Raw genomic sequence first — 16,403 nt, 5'->3', positions numbered from 1 at the left:
GCATTTGTTTTTGTAGGTGTCCCCTATGACAACATGGATGAAAAGACAAACAACATGACAAATATGTGATATTAATATTGTTTTCTGTTATTATAAAAGGTGTGACGCTCAGTACAAGTGAAACGTTTTGGTCAATGTTCTACGTGTTGCTTTGTTAACATACAGTTAAACAAACGAAGCTGGAAAACAATAAGTGCAGATTTTTGCATTTTCTGTATTTTTTGGGTGTGAATTAAATACCAACTCAAAAATAAAATAAAAAAACCTGTATAACAAAATTACTGGGATTGAAATTGTGTCAAAACAAGAATGTTAAGTCAACCTTTTGGGTTTCTTTTATTTATCAATTTACTGACATGCGTTTCCAAAAAAAGGAAACGAAATTCACATTTTGATTCTTAAAATAGACAAACAACAAAAATGCACATTGCTTTGCTGGTAAACATGGCTTATTTTTCTAATTATCATTAAATATACATTTCAAAATGATGTACCAAGCAAAAAAATAAAAGTTGAAATACAGATGCAATTTTTTATACTAGAAAAAAATAAAACATTGAGATGTTGTAAACAAAAATGTTTTGTGACGGTCATAATTTTACAATAAAAAAAAAACGTTGACCTAATACGAGAAAATATGTCCGTAAGCGGGTAACGGTGGCTCGACGTGCTATTTAACCTTAAATATACATTTCAAAACAGTATTTCAAGCAATGAAATGATTCGAACACACCGAAATAATCATTCTGGAAATGACATCAAAAATAAATAGTATTACGACAGTTAAGTCATAATTTGATGAGAATATTTGTCTTATCTTTGTCATTTTTAGTCTTAAGAGAAAGTCGGAATTGTATGGCGATGTTTTAAGTATGAAAATAAAGACATATTATGTGGGGGGAAAAAAGCTAATATTAGAATAGTTGTAATTTACCCAAAATATAATCTCATGTGCAAAAGCTAAATATTGGTTTTACAGGAAAATACGTCAAAATATTCAGAGAATAAATGATAGAGATAAGATCGACAAGTCACTCATTAACGAGAAATTTTACATTTTGATAAATTTCAAAAAATCTAAGCAGGTAAACGTGGATTTATGTGCTATGCACACTGTATCAAGCATTTGAAATGAGTAGAACAAATTCAAATGATTACAAATAAATAAAATAAATAGAGAATACAAAAAAAAAACAGTGTAAAGACTTTAGCTGGGTTGATGTATCCCACTCTATAATAGAAAACATGTTTGAATGGGCCGCACGTGTCAACGTGTCCTGAGGTCGGAAGGCAAAATTGAGCCGCGTGTGGAAGCGCGCCCTAACGAGCGAATGGATGAAGGGAAGGCCATTTGACCAAAATGGCCGCCAATGCAGCAGCGCCCGACTGAAAATGTCTTTTCTTTACCTGCTGATGTGCTCCAGCACAAACACCTTACACGGTCTTTTAGCGACCTTGTCCGGGGAAATCAGGCTCTGCTCGGGAGGCGCGTCAGCGGGACCGCCGAACGGACGCTCCGCCGCGCTGCCCGTCCTGCAAGCCGCCAAGTATTAGCGTTAGCGAGTTGCCGTTATTCAAAACATTCCAAAGTGTCCTTCTCGAGAAAACCGTAGCCGCTAACTGCCTCGCACCTGACACGTTAGCCGCCAAACGAATCATCACCTGACTTCACCTAAAACCATTAGCAGTAGCAACCAACTACCTAGCAGTCAACTGGGTTGATGCCAAACGAGTCGTCAACTCGGCTAGCCGCTAAAGATGAACCACGTCGCTGCTTGCTATCCAAAGTGACTCACTGCTTTTACATGCTATGACGGTTCACTTCTTTTTCCACCCGTGTGACCATAGCCACTAACTAGTTGTAGCTCCCAACCGGTTAGCCGCTACATTTGCTGCCAAATTTTCACATGAAAAAAGACGTTGGCCATTAAAGTAGCAGTAGCCGCTAAAGCTGAACAAAACAAAAACTTAGCTGCTAAGTAGTTCCTCCATACCTGACGTGTTGCGGTCTGGAAGGCGGCGGGCGGTGGGAGAAGCTCAGGGATCGTCCCGCGCCGCCGTCGGCCGGCGAGCGGGGCTCCTCGGGCGGCGCCGTGAACCGGAGCTTCAGTTTCATGTGCTGGCTTAGCTGAGGTGTCACGAATGCGGCAAAAGTCGGAAACAAATTACAAAGATGCTCGCAACATTTGAGAACATCACCCACCGTTTGAATCAACGCAGATTTTTGGGGAAATTCATTCATTCGTCTTCCGTGCCGCTTCTCCTCACGCGGGTCGCGGGCGCATCGATAAACCCTGAACCAATCGCGGGGCACAGATAAAACAAACAACCGTTCCCACTCACCTTCACACCTACGGGCAATTTAGAGTGCCCAATTAATGCAAGTTTTTGGGTTGTGGGAGGAAAGCGCAGTGCCACGCAGGCACGGGGAGAACGTGCAAATTTCCGGTGATGTCCTATTATTAAAAAAAACACAAAAATTACAAAATTGAGGCGCCATTTCATCAAATTGGGTGAATAAAACTAAATTACCACATTTGGCTGTAGTGAAATAAAAACATTTTCAATTGATTATCTTATAGTTAACATTGTCTGTTGGAAGTTAGCACTTTTATAAAAGATAAAAATCAATTTAAAAAATGAACCGAAAAGGACGAGAGGTGTGCCAGTGCGAGAAGTATGGCTTGCTGGTCGTGTACCTCAAAGAGTCCCGTTCCGAGGATTTGGAAGGTGGCGGTGAAAGAGATGCTGGAGCCCTTCCGGCATCGTCCCAGGTCGGTGAAGGGAGACCGGCACACCGCCGCCGCCTCAGGGGCCCGGTGGCCTCCGCGTCCGTCGGCTGCACAAAGAGAGGACGAAAACGGAGGCTCGCACCCGGGCCGGGAGAGCTCACCCTCAGAATTCCAGCGCAGCCGAACGGACAGGAAGTCGTGCAGGTCGTTCGTCAGGGTGTACTTGACTGGGAAGCTCTCGCGAGGCCTGACGGCGCTCGGACAGGAAGCGGTCATCACCAGTCGAGGACGATTCAAGCGGATGCTGGGCAGCGAGTAAAACGTGGATATGTGTCTGGGCGGAAAAATGCCGGAAGGTCAGCCGTGCCGCGAGCCGGCGGTCCCGGCCCGATATCGGAGCGCTTGCCTCGTGTCGGGGGCCGTTGACGGGCGCCATCGTAACACAGCGACCAGGGGGACTTCCAAACCCTACGCGCAAAATAGACAAGAATAAGATAAAGAAATAAATCGTAAGGAAACATTGAACAGTTGGACATGCGCATTCGAAGTTGAAAGAAGCTCAAATGAAGTTCACCTGGAAAGCTTATAGTGCATTTTAACTTCATCCCAATAGCCCAAAGTTTTTGTGACAACAAGTTTCTCGTTTATCGCAGGGGTTACGTTCCTTGACTGACGAAAATATGCAAACAGATATTTTGTTTATTATTCATGGATACTTTAAAGCTTTATCCCTAATATCAATAAAAAAAAATATGCAATTGAGTATTTTTTTTGTCCACTTGGGGTCACCATCCTCAAGTTATACATTGTCGCATCTGTGACTTTGAATGTGTGTCACTTTAAAAAGGCGGAGCCTGGCCGGTTGCGTGACGCGAGCCAGCGAAGGAGAGCGCAGAGTTGACTGTGGAGGATTACAATTTGTTTCAAAGTAGCGGTGCTAGACTAGATTCAATTAGTTAACCATGTTTACCGTACACGTGCGGTTGTGTAAGCCAGTCCTTCAGGCTCTCACCTCACAGGACCGGCCGTCGTCTTTGTCCCGGAGCTGCAGCCGGAACAGGAAGTTGTGCTCCTCCAGGGCGCCGAGCGAGCTCGGGAGGCGCGACCGCTCGCTCTCCACGCGGTAGAACGACGCCGTGGACACCTCGGCCGATTGGTGGCTTGGGCGCGGACAGAAACGTCAGATGGGTAAGAAAAGGAGACATAGAAACAAAAGGTGAACATTTCCGCTACGGGATGCACGTTTTGGGACGCAAAGCTTTGAAAAGCCTACTAGAACGGACAAAATGTACTTGGGGTTAATCAGGGGCACTTTCAAATATGCTCGAAACGCGTCACTCGCTTACCAGACGTTGTCGACGAGAAGAACGGAACCGTCGGGCATCATGGGAAGGTAGCGCGAGTTGAAGTCGGGAAGGACCCTCGCGTCTGCGATGCAAAGCTCGTCTCGAGAGCCGCCGTTCAGCACTGAGGGCGAGAGGGCGGCCGTCAAGCCGGGAGCTCGCAAACGCGCCAGACCTTTGAGGAGCGTCAGGTGTTTTCCGGAGACGGTCAGCTGCCGACACCCGACGGCGGGGGGCGGCAGAACGTTCAGCGTGGCGCCGACTGGGGAGGACGAGGCCGCGGGTCAAAAGCATTGCTCGCACAGTTGAGTGAGTAACGCAAACGCAATACGAGTGCGTGTTCTTCTTGAATGATCATCTCCGTTTTAAGTGCGCTTTGTATGCTAATTTGAATGCCTACTTTCATGTTCCTGCCTGTCACGCAACACCACTGGCATAATAAATGAAAAACGACAACGTAAATGTTTTTTCTCGATATATTTTGGGGAGCAATTATGTGAAACGGTCCGTACCCTGTGCCTTGAATTTGTTGAGGTGGTCCCCGAAAGCGCGCGCGGGCGAGCGGAGCTGCAGGAGACCGAGGCAGCCGTGCGGACTCGACACCGCAAGGTCTTCGTCTCGCTCCCACACGCTCACGACAATCTGGCAAAAGCACACGGCACAGCGACAGGATAGCAGATTGGTCCTCCAAACGCTCGAGTCCAATTAGAAACGGCCGATGATGCCGGAGGAATATTACAACTTTATGCTCGTGACATTTCATTTTTTGTTTAATTATTACAATATTCTTTGCAACGTTTTTCTTGGAGTAGTATTCCTTTCTCTCCCCCCCCCCCCCCCCCCAAAAAAAAATTGCCCCGTTTTATTACATATTTCTAATTGACATTTTGGTTCTCATATGACTATTCTCATAGAATTCAAATTTTGTTCTTAAAATAATTTATTCTTAGCAACTTTTTTCTCAATAATTTATATATTTGCATTGTATTACATCTTATTTCTATTACATTTTCGGGAGGGGAGGTTCAGAAAATGACTATTTTCATAACTAATTTTGTTCTGTTTTTATTACATCCTTATTTTAATCACATTGCAATATTTCTAATATTTTTTCTATCTTTTAGGGGGGAAAATGCATTTTTCATTATCAATTTTCTTATAATACCGTTTTTTCCTAATAAGACATTCTTGTAACACCATATTTTTTTTTCTCAGATATCTTCCCCCCAAAAATTTCTAGTTATATTAATTTTTATTAATTGTGCGTTTCCTCATTATATTACTGTATTTATATTACTACTTGTGTATTTTTGTTTTCGTAACAATGCAACTTTTCCACCCTATATTTCTGTTCTTCAAAAAATGTAATCTTCTCGTAACATTGTTTCATTTGTTGTAATTTTACAATTTGTTATTTACACCAATCATCATGACTTGATTTCCCGTAACATTATAAAAAAAATTATTCCGTGTACTTAGTAGAGGTGAAATGTTAAAGCATGAGATATATGGACTGACCTCGGCTCGGACCGTGTTGACCGGAAGCTCGTCCAAACAAACCGTAAGGCGGAAGGAAACCTGTTCTTCTGACAACGGCGTCGACTGCAGGACAAGCAGAGCACAATAATACTTGACCCTTGAACAAAGGCACTGTAATGCCCTCGCAAGTGTGCAAACAAAAACGAGAACACTGGTAACGAGCTGCTGTAAGGCACCTGAAGTACTCACTAGGCCACGCCCCTTAAAAAGGTACACATACAAAACAAAACCTATCAGTCAAGGACGCCACCGGGTGGCAGAATGTGTATTTTTTTTGTCAAAATATTGGAAAAAAATATATAGATTGTATGGATATTGATAAAATATTTTTAGTGGAAGAAGGTGGGACTTACCTTGACCGGTTCCATTCTATGACGTGCATTGCTGTGGCCGAGAAGCGGGCAGCACTCGACGAACTTCCGGTGTTCTGCTCGGCCGCTTCTTCTTCTGCGGTCCTCCTCCGCTTCTCCTTCTTCTTCGACGCTCTCATTAGCGTCGAGCTGGGCGCCAACGGTCGCCACGGCGAACAAGTCGTCCATTTGCTTTGCCCTCAACAAACTTCCTTGACGCAGAACCAGTAGAAAATAGACTCTCTCCCCGAGGTAGAAGTGCGTTCTCTGCGGAAGAGTGTCGCACTTCGCCGGGTCCGCCGCCTCACCCGCGACGGGAAAATAAACTGTGTGTCCAAACAGCGGCGACTCCATGACCGGCGATGAAATAAAAACAAGTGGAGCTGCTTAGCCATATGTTGCCATGTGAACAAACACGGGGAGGCGGTTGTTTCGAAAATGCCAAGACGAGTTTAGCAAAATGTCGGAAGGAAGACAAAGCAACCAAAAAGCCTACGGTTACTTCCCAGCTGAGGACCATTTGCTGATAAAACAGCAGAGTGGTTAATCGATGATGCGGATGTAGTTTGAACCAGACCAAAGGCATCGATCGCCGAGAGCCTTTGAATCTCGACGAGCTGATTGGTCCACGACGGTTGCTACTCTACCACATAAAATAAAAAAATCACCCAAATGTTTTTTTTTTTTTTAATACAATATATGTAATATTGCACAAATTAGATTTAGGCCGCACAATAACAATAGGACAAAATGTTAAATATAATTAGTATTCAACTTTATTTCCATAACATTTAGCAAGTTGTCTTGTAATATGATGACTTCATTGTTGTAACGTAATTCATATTTCTCATTTGGCATATTTTTTGCATATGTTCACGTAACAATGTGACTATTTCATTAGAGTTGTACTACTTAATACTACTTTTTTTTCCTGTAAAAACTATTTCTCATGGCATTGCAAGTAATTTATTGTAATTTTACCACTTATTTTTTTTTTGTAAAACAACAAATGATTGTGTTACATCATGTGAAATATTTTAGTTGAGACCTTCAACTTTTTTTTCTTGAAAAAGAAATGATTGTAACTGAAGTCTTTTCATCATATTACTCCTTTTTTCTTGTAACATTGTGACTATTTTACCACTTTTTTTCTTGAAACCCCGCTAATTGTATGAAGAAAATGTGCATAATATTGACTTTAAAAAAAAAAAAAAAAAAAAGAACGCCTCCCAAAAATAATAATAATAAAAAAAAACTACTAAAGAAAAAAAATAGAGCTGTACTGTATGAAAAAATATAATCCTAATAAGAGGATGTAAAGAAATAAGTACGTCACGTAGCATTGGTGTGTCGGGTGTGCCTTGAAGAGGCGTGGCCTAGTGAGAGACGAGTTGGTGTTTGGCGCGTGAGCGACCGTATACGGAAGTCAAATTCACATCTGCTGTGTTCTCGACTAATAGTTCATGAAGAGTATTTGTTGACGGGGTGCAACTGGAAAAGTTAGCTCGGGACTCTGTTGTCTGTTGGTGTGACCTTTTTATTTCGTGGACTTGAACACTAAGGTCATTGTCAACTCGAATGGTCAGAGTCCGGTGACAAATTATGAATGGACGCATTGTTGGGTTCCGGAAAACCATGCGGTAATTACAAAAAAAGAAAGAAAGAAAGAAAGGAAGGAGGAGAAAAAGACAAGTATCACATGATTTGGCTTCTCCGGTGGCAAAATATTCCTCAAATAGTGGCCAGGGATGTTTATTTAGGGCACAGTACGATTATTATTATTATTAGCGAGAAGGCCTTCATTCGTACCAATGCGTTTTTAGAATATGTAATATCAGACTGTACACATAAATAATCAATAATAATATCTACCTTCATAAATAATTAAAAAGGCTGCTTATTTATTCATGGCGTTAGTCGAGGCACGGCATTTAGAAAAAAAAGCAGGGTCCGCTATTTGAGGAAATACAGTATACGCCTCGTGGCGCGATTTGAGAATTTAGTAGGGAATTGAACAAAAAGCTTTGCCCTGCATTTTAATTTCAGAATTTGATGAATAAACACATGAAGATCTTTCAAATAATCCCATCAAATATGTAAATGTTTCAATTGTTGCAAACGCTCGCCCTTTTTGTTCGAAAGCCGACTAAATTCTCCCAGCCGCTGTTGTGCAACACGTGAACTATTTCTTCGTTGTGGTCGGAATATGTATCTTCCAAGTGGCTTCTCGAGCAATGTACAAATACGTCAAGGTAAACAACTGGGACACTAACGGGAATGCAGTCCGCCCACAAAAGAGGGGGGGGAAAAAAAAAGTCCAAATATTACTCGAAAAAGTTGCAATTTTGGGAGAAAAACGCCGTCATTTGACCAGAATCAAATATTTGCGTATTACGACTTCGTTCTTGTTCAAATACTTTATTTTGGGGAACATTTACGACTTCTGTAACATTTCGGCTTTTAGAAAATTCTGACTTATTTCTCGAGGCTTTACAACTTTATTCCTGTAACTTAAGGGCTTTTTTTTTTTTTCTCAGTTTCTCGCAATATTACGAACTTTTTCTCGTCACACTGCGACTTTTGTCTTGAAAAATGATGACCTTTTTCTCGTGCCATTACAACTTTATTCCCTTTAACTCGATGTTTTCTTATAACACTATGACTTTATTCTCACTAAGTTACGAAATTGTTATCATATTATGACTCAATTCCTGTAACATTAGGACTTTTTAGTCATAATACTCCGACTTAAAACTCTCAAAATAAAATCAAGTTCTCTTAACTTTATTTCTGTAACATTACGCTTCTTGCAAAATTCGGCCATTTTTCGTGACATAGCGAAGTTATTCCTGTAACGTTTTGGCTTTTTGTCCTCATAATACGACAACTTCATTGTCGCGAAACAAAACAAATAAAACAAATAATCACATAAGATTTGAACTTTAACACGACGCGGATAAAGTTAAAGATGGTAACGTTACGAGTCTTTTCCTCGTAATTGCGCGGTTATGTTGGCATAAAGTACAATTGCACTTGAAAAATTGGATCTCGTAATGTTCTTTTTTTTATCTTTTCTCATTTCCGACGTAATTCATGTAAAACGATGACTTGATCCCGTAGCCGGACGATGTTATTGCTGTAAAACTCCAACTCCGTCGTGTAACTTCCGACCTTTTCCCGGCCGACTTGATTCATGTGAGCTTACGACCGTATCTGGTAACTTTTCTTCTTTTTTCTCGCATCACTGCAACTTTCTGGTTGTAACTTTTGGACCCCCCCCCCCCCTCGCACCCCCCTCGCCCCCCGATTCGAGGTTTCTTTTACTGCGCTCGTTTCATTTGGAACGGCGGCAGCCGTCATCCGGCTTGACGCGTCCGCAAGCGAAAGGCCCAACGCGGAAGTACAACGGAAGCGTTTTGAATCCGAGCGGGCTCCGCTCAAACGGCTTCCCGCGTCCTCGTCCTCGCTGCGGAATCGTTGCGGTTCCGGCTCATCGAACGCCGCCGTCCCGGTCCCGGGGCCCCTCTTCTCCCGCCCTGCCCCCGGGGTGCCGTCCCTTCTCCCCTGTCCCCGATGGGTCTTGTTTGAAAAAAGACCCGTCAGAGGCCAGCGCGGGGCTCTGCCGCCCCGGCGGGGCTCGCGGCGACTGCGGCCGCGGGAACTGCTTGGCGTCCAGCGCGTCTTTGTACTGGATCTCGGGGCGGATCATCCTCAGGCAGGCCGCCGCGGTGCCGTTGTCCAGCCCCGGCCGCAGCTCGTAGCCCAGAATCTTGGCCGGGCCGCTCTGGAAGGGCCTGATGGTTTTGTCTCGGATGCGGTGGGCCTCCACGGGCTCGCCGCTGTTGCGCAGGCAGGCCGCGGCCAGGGCCTCGCGCCGGCTGCGCAGGAGCGCCACTTCCCGCTCCATCCGCGCCGCGCCGAACGCGTCCGCTTCCCGCCAGAAGGTCCGGTTGAAGGCCCGATACAAGTGCCAGTCCAAGGCGTTCCACCGGCGCAGCTTTTCCCGCTGTCCGTCCGTGAGGACCGGATCGGGCGGCGCCCCGGCCGGCGGGCGCCCGCTCCGGACACCCCCCGCCCGGCCGTCGCCGTCCGGCTTCCGCTGCCGCGCGTTGAGGCTGAACGACACGACGGCGTCCAGAGGCCAACACAGGGCGTGGCGCAGGAGGATCACGGACTGGTCGAAGAACTCGGACACCAGCACCAGCTTGAAGGTCTGGCGCACGACGGCCTCGCCGCGTCGCGCCAGAGCCGCCGAGAAGTTGGCGTTGTGGTCCATGCCGAAGTCGAACCACAGCAGGTTGCGGGCGTAGTGGTTGTTGCGGGCGCGGGGGTCGTAGTACTTGCCGGGGTCGTCGCAAAGTCGCCCAAGCTTTTGGCTTTCCGGAAGGCGGGCGCCACTTCTTTGTAATACGCGAAGGACGACTCGGCCAGAGCCGCGGGGTCCCTGACGATGGAGAAGTAGAAGGTGTCCGCGGGCATCACCTTCTCCACCTGACACGACACAAAAGACTCGACTAGCATAAAGGGCGGCACGGCCACGTTTGGACGTTTCTCCGCATTTTCCCCCCGTGACATTTAGCTTTGGTTTCAATTCCGTAAATTCCCCCCCCGAATCCTTTCACGCGCTCACCTCGGCTTTCTGAAATCTCATGTGATTGCCCATGACGTGGAACTCCACCGCTCGAGGGCCCCGGTAGCCCTTGACTCGGTGGGCGCTGAAGGGCAGCGGGTAGCCCAGCTGGTATCCCGGCGGCAGGGCGAAGCGGAGGCCGCGCTCCTCCCCGAAGCGGTACAGCATGTTGAGCACCGTGCTGCTGGCCGTCTTGTGCGTCTTGAGGAACATGATGTGGGTGCGCGGCCGGCAGGGGCCCAGAGACGGACCCCGGCCGTCAGGGGACGAGAAGATGGAGCCGGCGGCCGGACGGACGCCGCTGGAAAAGAAAGCCCCTTAGCAGCGCGGTGTGACCTTTTCCACAAAATCTTACGACTTTTAACTCCGAATATGACATGTCACCATACTCGGACTTTTCGCCGGTAAAATTTCCTTTTTTTCTCTCATAATCTGATGACCGCAAAACATTTTTTTCGCCCGAAACTTTCCTGACTTTATCCCAAACATTATGAATCGCCCCCCCCCCAATATTACAACATTATTCTCACATTAGGACTTTAGTCTCTCGCAATCATTTCCACATTATTACGCCTTTTTTTTTTTTTTCACGAAGTTTCTTTGTCGCAATATTCCGACTTCGATGCGACTTTTTCTTGGCAAGCTGCAACGTTTTCCACGTAACACCCAAACTTTTTTCCTACGTCGCGACTTTGTTCCCGCCACACTACGACTTTTTTTCTTGTAACTGTTTTTCTTGTTTTTTTTGCACGACATCGCAACTTTTTTTTCTCGGCAAATAGCTTTATTAACGCTGCGTCTTTTTCTCAGAATATTCCGACTTTTCTTGTGACTGATTTTGACTTCCTTCCCGTAACGTGGACTTTTTCCGCAGCCTTAACCCTCGTCCGACTTTGCCGGCGGCGACGGTGCGCCAGAGATCTCCGGTTACCTCTTGCTGAAGATGATTCCCAGCAGTTGTCCGGCGAAGGCGACGGCCACGAAGAGCAGCAGCGCTTTCCACATCCAAAGCGGCCCCAGCCGGCCGCACGCCAGCGCTCGCAACATCCTGCCGGGGGGCGCGGAAGCCACGAGATGAGCGTATGTCACATTTGCGGCCGCAACCGCGACAAGCTTTCCCTCCTTCGGGTCAATTTCCACCTCAAATGACGAATGACTTTTTTTTTTGAGACGTTACAACTTTGTTTTCCGTAATATTACGTTATTATTCTCGAAGGCTTTCTGCCTTGTGACATTCCTCCACTTTCTGTAATATTATGACATTATTGGCGTGGCATGATGACCTTTTAATCTCGTTACATTCCAATTTGTTTCCAAAATATGACGATATTCTCGAAACCGCACAATTTTTTTTGGGGGGGGGGGGGCAACTATAGACAATTTTCCCACAATATGAAAACTGTATTCTGGACACACACAAAAAATTCTCAAAACATCGCAGCTTTTTTTTCCTCACAAAATTTCGACTTTACTGCCACAGTATTACAACTCCATTCTTATGACATTCATTTTTCTTATTGTTGCAAAATGTTGACCTTTTTCTCCCCAATGTTATGACCTTACTATTGCAAACATGTGGACTTTCCCCCGCACTCTATTATCTTGTTATCCTCATAAGATCGTGCCCTTTTTTCATCACATTACAACGTCCTTCTCGTAACATTCGGACCATTGTGACTTGCCCCCCCCCCCCCCACAATACTCCGAACGTTCTTTTAGAACTATGTAACCCTACAACGCGACTGTCATGGCACTGACATTCGAGCTTTTCCGTCACAACACTGCAACATGTCCCCCCCCCCCCCCCCCCCCCCCCCCCCGATGGATGCGAGAAATACTCGAGGACTCCTAACAACAGATGCTCAGTGGGCTGGATTTCAAAACGGAGCTGGCTCTTCTTGACCCACCTCTGTTTTAAAGCAAAAAAAAAAAAAAAGGCCTTTGCGTGAGAAGGAGGGGAAGGGACCCCCCCCCCCCCACACACACACACACACACACACGCACACACACACCCCGCCGAGCCCCCCCCCCCCCCCCCCTTCTGTGTCTGCATTTATTTCTCTACACAATGCCCGTTTTGCAATTTCTTCCTTTTTTTTCTTCACCTGCACCCTTTTTTTTTTTTTTAATCTTTTTTTGCTCCCTCATGCATAAAGCGGACGCTACCTGGCTCTCCGTTTGAAAAGCATCGCTGTGTCCCCGGACCGGTATCGGCGGCGGCGGCGGCGTTGTTCGCGTGCAGCCGCCGGGAGCTCGGAACATCTCGCTGCGGGGAGGAGGTGAACCGGGGCCGGGGTTCGGTTCGGAAAGCGAGCGGGGCCGCAAAACGTCGGAGGTGTTTTGTGCTTTTGATTTGCTTGAGCTGCTTAATCGTGCACAGAAAAGAAAAAGCGGGCGAGCGAGACAAAAGACGCCGCTGACTTCCGCTCACTTGCAAAATAAAAGTCCGGCGAAGGTGGGAAGCACTTCCGGTCACCTCCGAAATAAAACCAAGCCGTGTGGGCCTATTTCACCTTTTCTCCTCTACATGTTTCCAAAAAGACGATGGAACCATTGACAAAACTGAATAATATACGATATTTTTATGAACTACTAGGCCTCGTCGTCATTTTCTTCTTCTTCTCTGTGTTATCTTATTTCGGCACGGTGGCAACTTTTCTGACTTTTGGGTCTTTTTAGGTTGTTAATATTATGTAAGGCTCCATACCGCGCCACACAGCATTAGCTTGTGCCCGTTCGGGCTACGTTGATGTTCCGACCGCAGGATCTGTCTGCGCCTTAAGCTGATCAATGGGGAATTAGAAGCGGCCTTGCAGCGAGACGCACGTATGGCGAACGAGACCGGCGCTTGCTTCGCGCGGCCGCAGGATCCAAAAAGTGTGCAACAGCAGCGACGCTTATGAAAAAGTGAATGCTCTTTTCCACAATACCCTTGGCTTGCGATTTCTCACAAAATTCCACCCCCAAAGAACTGACAAACTTTCCTCTGACATTATAATCCTTCAAAAATAATAAGTCACTGACTTGAAATTTCACAAACAATTGCGGCTCATTGTCCTCTGAAAGAAATGCATGAATTTTCACACTGTTGCTAAACCTGAACATGATAAGCCCACACCTGGAAAATGGCCGATTGTCCAAAAAAAAAAAAAAAAAACATTTCTGAAGCCCAAAGGTGAAAGTCACATGGTCAAAACAACAAACAAACGTAAGCGCTATTATTGGGACAGAAAATTGCAAAGTGCAGATGCCTCAAGAAAAAAAAGTCCGTTTGACTTGAACCGTCACGGTGGAGTTTGCCCGAGTTACTCACTTGCCGTTGGAATATTTTGCCCACGCTAAATCTGCGGCGTCTCATCCGCACGTGGCGGCCAGTGGAAGGTCATCTCGCGACCGCTGCCGGCTGAAGAAACGTTTACGAGTGTACGCGCAGGACTTGACAGGTGAGCGCTTTCTTCAGCGATCCCTTCCCCCTTCTTCTCCTCCAGCCGGTAATCCGGCCTGTCGCGGACTATTTAAAACCTCAGCGCAACAAAAGTAAACCACCAATAGCCAATAGTATGTAACAACAGCGAATTTCCGTGTTGGATGTGTGCGGGCTATGATGCGACAAGTTGGATTGGCTTGAAATTTCTCACCCAATTTCAGCTCAACGCCTTCCCCAAATAAGGCGGGAAATTTCACAGTTATTAATCCTGAGCTTTATTACAAAATACGTTCAAACATGTACACACACAAAGCGAAAAGGAGCGGAATCACATCGCGGAGAAATAAGAGGGCCTGCGCGGCGTCGTCAGGCTTTTCCATCCTGGCAAACGGAGAAATGGCGTCCATCCACGGGGTCTCTTCTTCGCGCGCTCGCCTGGCTCACTGTTGAACGACACAAGCACACGTCGGGATTATTGCCGTCGGACCGTCGCCGACGTTTTGCACTTTCCGATTCCCGATGGCCAACGGAGGGCCGAGCTTTTCCCACGTATCGCCGTATCGCGGAAATATCACAACATTGTTTCAGCGTATCGCCGTATCACGGTTCAAATCACTTCAAGCAGATGTTTACTTCCGGTCGATCGTCGGTCAAATAAAACGATACGGTATTCGCGTGACCTCTTTCCCGGAGCAGGTGCCGCAGATGCATCCGAAGAGCCCGTTGATCATTTGAACGAGGCAGAGGACCAGTTCCAGGCAGGCCGCCACCAGTAAGGTGGAGAACAGCCCCACGTTGAACTCCACCACGCCCTTCGGGACCATGCACCACTTCCACGTGTCCTTTTCCGTCAGGTAGCTCCCCGTGCTGCAAGGACAAATATTAAAGGGTCGCCGTCGACTCGTCGCTCGTTCCGCGCGAAACATTCAGCCGACGGAAACCTGTTAGCGAAGGGGATCCCCCATTTGGGGAAGGGATTTTGCCGGTTGCTCCAGTAGCACAGCGGCCCGTTGGCCAGGCCCAGGCCGGCCGCGCTCAGACTGTACACGGCGCCCGCCACGCCGGCCGCCGCGAAGCCGATGGACAGGAACATCTGCGCCCAGTGACGTCGTGTCAAAAGCCGCGAGCTCTTTTGCTGACTTTGACGCGAGAAAACGGCTCGTTTGTGCTCACCCCGCAACGGTTGGCGCAGCATTTGCCAGAACTGCTCAGGTGGATGTGGATGGCCGGAATGAGGACCTTGGAGATAAACCCAAAAAAAAAAACAGATGGCATTCAAAGAAAAACGGGGGGAAAACAGGATATTCGTGTTCCGGGAATGTTCTTTTCGGTTCACGAGCAGGAAAACACACAGCGAGTCGGCCATTTTGGTTTTCCAGGGTTCCCTTCCCAGGCCAGTTTCGCTAAGCAACATGAAACTTAATAGGCGTTTCTGTCACGAGCACACCGACAAAAAAAAAAGTCTCAAGACCCCACACAGCAAGTCGGCCATTTTGCTGACAAGCGGCCGTTTGCGCTTCCTTTTTCGCGTCGCCGAATTACTCACCATTATTCCTCCTCCGATCACCCCTCCCATGTATTTCACCTCCTCGGTGATGCGGGCCTGTCCTTCCCAATCCTCGGCCGCGTACTTGGTGTCGAGGTCGGGGAAGAAGAGCACGATGTTGCAGACGATGGACAAGAAGGCCAGGATGTAGAGGGGCACCGCTACCACCTTGGCGCACGCTCCCGTACACATGCTTGCTGGTCGAAGCGCAAACTAGCAGAGGGAATTCCCGTTTCGCATATATGACTATATATATATCTATATAAATATAGATATATATATGTACCATGTGGGCGGGTGGGTGTGGAAAAAGGTGAACGATAAGCACACAAAACCTGATTAGACACTTTATGACCGTGGACTTTATGTAATGGGCGTGTGTATCTTCAGCGTTGCCATGGCAGCCGTAAAAGTCTGCTTTGTTGGCGTTGCGTCTTTCTCCTTTGCAAGAGTAGAAAATTGCTCATTTGAGGAGAGGAAAAAAGTCCAAGTTGAGGTCAATATGAGACGGCAACAGTTTGAGAAGACGGACGTCAGTGGAAAAACATCTCGAGAGAAGCTGCTCACAATCCAAAGCATACCACATCAAAAAAGCAAACCCACCTGTCCCGATACTTTTGGACCTAAGCGTAGTTTTATGGCATTGCGCAATTAATTGTGCAACAACTGCCCAGATAGAGGCGCGCCTTGCAATTTGATGAGCTTATCTGTGAATTATGGCGCTATTGAGATGTTTGTGCGTGTCGGCGTCCAAACCCAACAGTTGACACACGCGCACACGTGGCGCTTACGTAAACGATGCATGTCCTCGGTGCCTGGCACTGCCACCCTGAAAG

At 46.8% G+C, this 16,403-nt stretch overlaps 4 protein-coding genes across 8 annotated transcripts in view; 1 reads left to right on the top strand and 3 right to left on the bottom strand.

Moving 5' to 3' along the window:
* The window catches only part of zanl (zonadhesin, like), a 41,104-nt gene extending 40,826 nt beyond the window's left edge, over positions 1 to 278 (top strand). Inside the window, 1 exon segment of the mRNA XM_061763148.1 lies at positions 17 to 278. Coding sequence (XP_061619132.1) covers positions 17 to 69 — 53 coding nt within the window. The 3' untranslated portion in view covers positions 70 to 278.
* A 32-nt stretch (positions 279 to 310) lies between these two features.
* Positions 311 to 6,521, bottom strand: trappc14 (trafficking protein particle complex subunit 14). Of its 5 annotated transcripts, none has more exons than XM_061763142.1 (9): positions 5,968 to 6,516; positions 5,594 to 5,677; positions 4,588 to 4,717; positions 4,079 to 4,337; positions 3,745 to 3,892; positions 3,139 to 3,200; positions 2,700 to 3,066; positions 1,995 to 2,128; positions 311 to 1,533 (listed from the first exon to the last, which is right to left on the bottom strand). In XM_061763142.1, the coding sequence occupies exons 1-9, from the start codon at positions 6,316 to 6,318 to the stop codon at positions 1,404 to 1,406; spliced, it is 1,665 nt and encodes a 554-aa protein (XP_061619126.1). In that variant the 5' UTR covers positions 6,319 to 6,516; the 3' UTR covers positions 311 to 1,403. The 5 variants fall into 5 exon arrangements, 3 of the variants coding, with proteins under 3 accessions (XP_061619126.1, XP_061619127.1, XP_061619128.1); XR_009786701.1 differs by lacking the exon at positions 311 to 1,533 and adding an exon at positions 2,204 to 2,456 and having other exon boundaries at positions 1,994 to 2,128; positions 5,968 to 6,521; XR_009786702.1 differs by lacking the exon at positions 311 to 1,533 and adding an exon at positions 2,204 to 2,294 and having other exon boundaries at positions 1,994 to 2,128; positions 5,968 to 6,521.
* A 175-nt stretch (positions 6,522 to 6,696) lies between these two features.
* On the bottom strand, positions 6,697 to 13,899 carry gal3st4 (galactose-3-O-sulfotransferase 4). Its single transcript, XM_061763145.1, is given in 6 exon segments — positions 6,697 to 9,466; positions 9,469 to 10,320; positions 10,323 to 10,455; positions 10,595 to 10,895; positions 11,526 to 11,642; positions 12,761 to 13,899. Coding segments are annotated over 6 exon segments (1,491 nt in total). The 5' UTR covers positions 12,784 to 13,899; the 3' UTR covers positions 6,697 to 9,401.
* Positions 13,900 to 14,272: 373 nt separating this feature from the next.
* tm4sf21b (transmembrane 4 L six family member 21b) lies at positions 14,273 to 15,819 on the bottom strand. The gene is made up of 5 exons (XM_061763147.1): positions 15,568 to 15,819; positions 15,195 to 15,260; positions 14,963 to 15,114; positions 14,702 to 14,888; positions 14,273 to 14,464 (listed from the first exon to the last, which is right to left on the bottom strand). Exons 1-5 carry the CDS (start codon positions 15,757 to 15,759, stop codon positions 14,462 to 14,464), a joined length of 600 nt encoding a protein of 199 aa, XP_061619131.1. The 5' UTR covers positions 15,760 to 15,819; the 3' UTR covers positions 14,273 to 14,461.
* Between the last annotated feature and the right edge of the window lie 584 nt (positions 15,820 to 16,403).

The sequence above is a fragment of the Phyllopteryx taeniolatus genome, chromosome 23 (assembly GCF_024500385.1).
Source record: "Phyllopteryx taeniolatus isolate TA_2022b chromosome 23, UOR_Ptae_1.2, whole genome shotgun sequence".
Lineage (NCBI taxonomy): Eukaryota > Metazoa > Chordata > Actinopteri > Syngnathiformes > Syngnathidae > Phyllopteryx > Phyllopteryx taeniolatus.
The sequence above is the reverse complement of the archived record's forward strand: the minus strand, read 5'-3'. Positions and strand labels throughout refer to the sequence as shown.

Excerpts from the sequence above, each read along its gene's own strand:
- trappc14 (XM_061763142.1), bottom strand. The coding sequence starts at position 6,318 with ATGGAGTCGCCGCTGTTTGGACACACAGTTTATTTTCCCGTCGCGGGT. Across the intron at positions 3,201-3,744 it reads ACGACGGCCGGTCCTGTGAG|GGTTTGGAAGTCCCCCTGGT; the intron begins GTGAGAGCCTGA and ends TTTTGCGCGTAG. Across the intron at positions 2,129-2,699 it reads TCGGAACGGGACTCTTTGAG|CTAAGCCAGCACATGAAACT; the intron begins GTACACGACCAG and ends GTGACACCTCAG.
- tm4sf21b (XM_061763147.1), bottom strand. The coding sequence starts at position 15,759 with ATGTGTACGGGAGCGTGCGCCAAGGTGGTAGCGGTGCCCCTCTACATC. Across the intron at positions 15,115-15,194 it reads GCTGCGCCAACCGTTGCGGG|ATGTTCCTGTCCATCGGCTT; the intron begins GTGAGCACAAAC and ends CACTGGGCGCAG. Across the intron at positions 14,889-14,962 it reads GGGATCCCCTTCGCTAACAG|CACGGGGAGCTACCTGACGG; the intron begins GTTTCCGTCGGC and ends TTGTCCTTGCAG.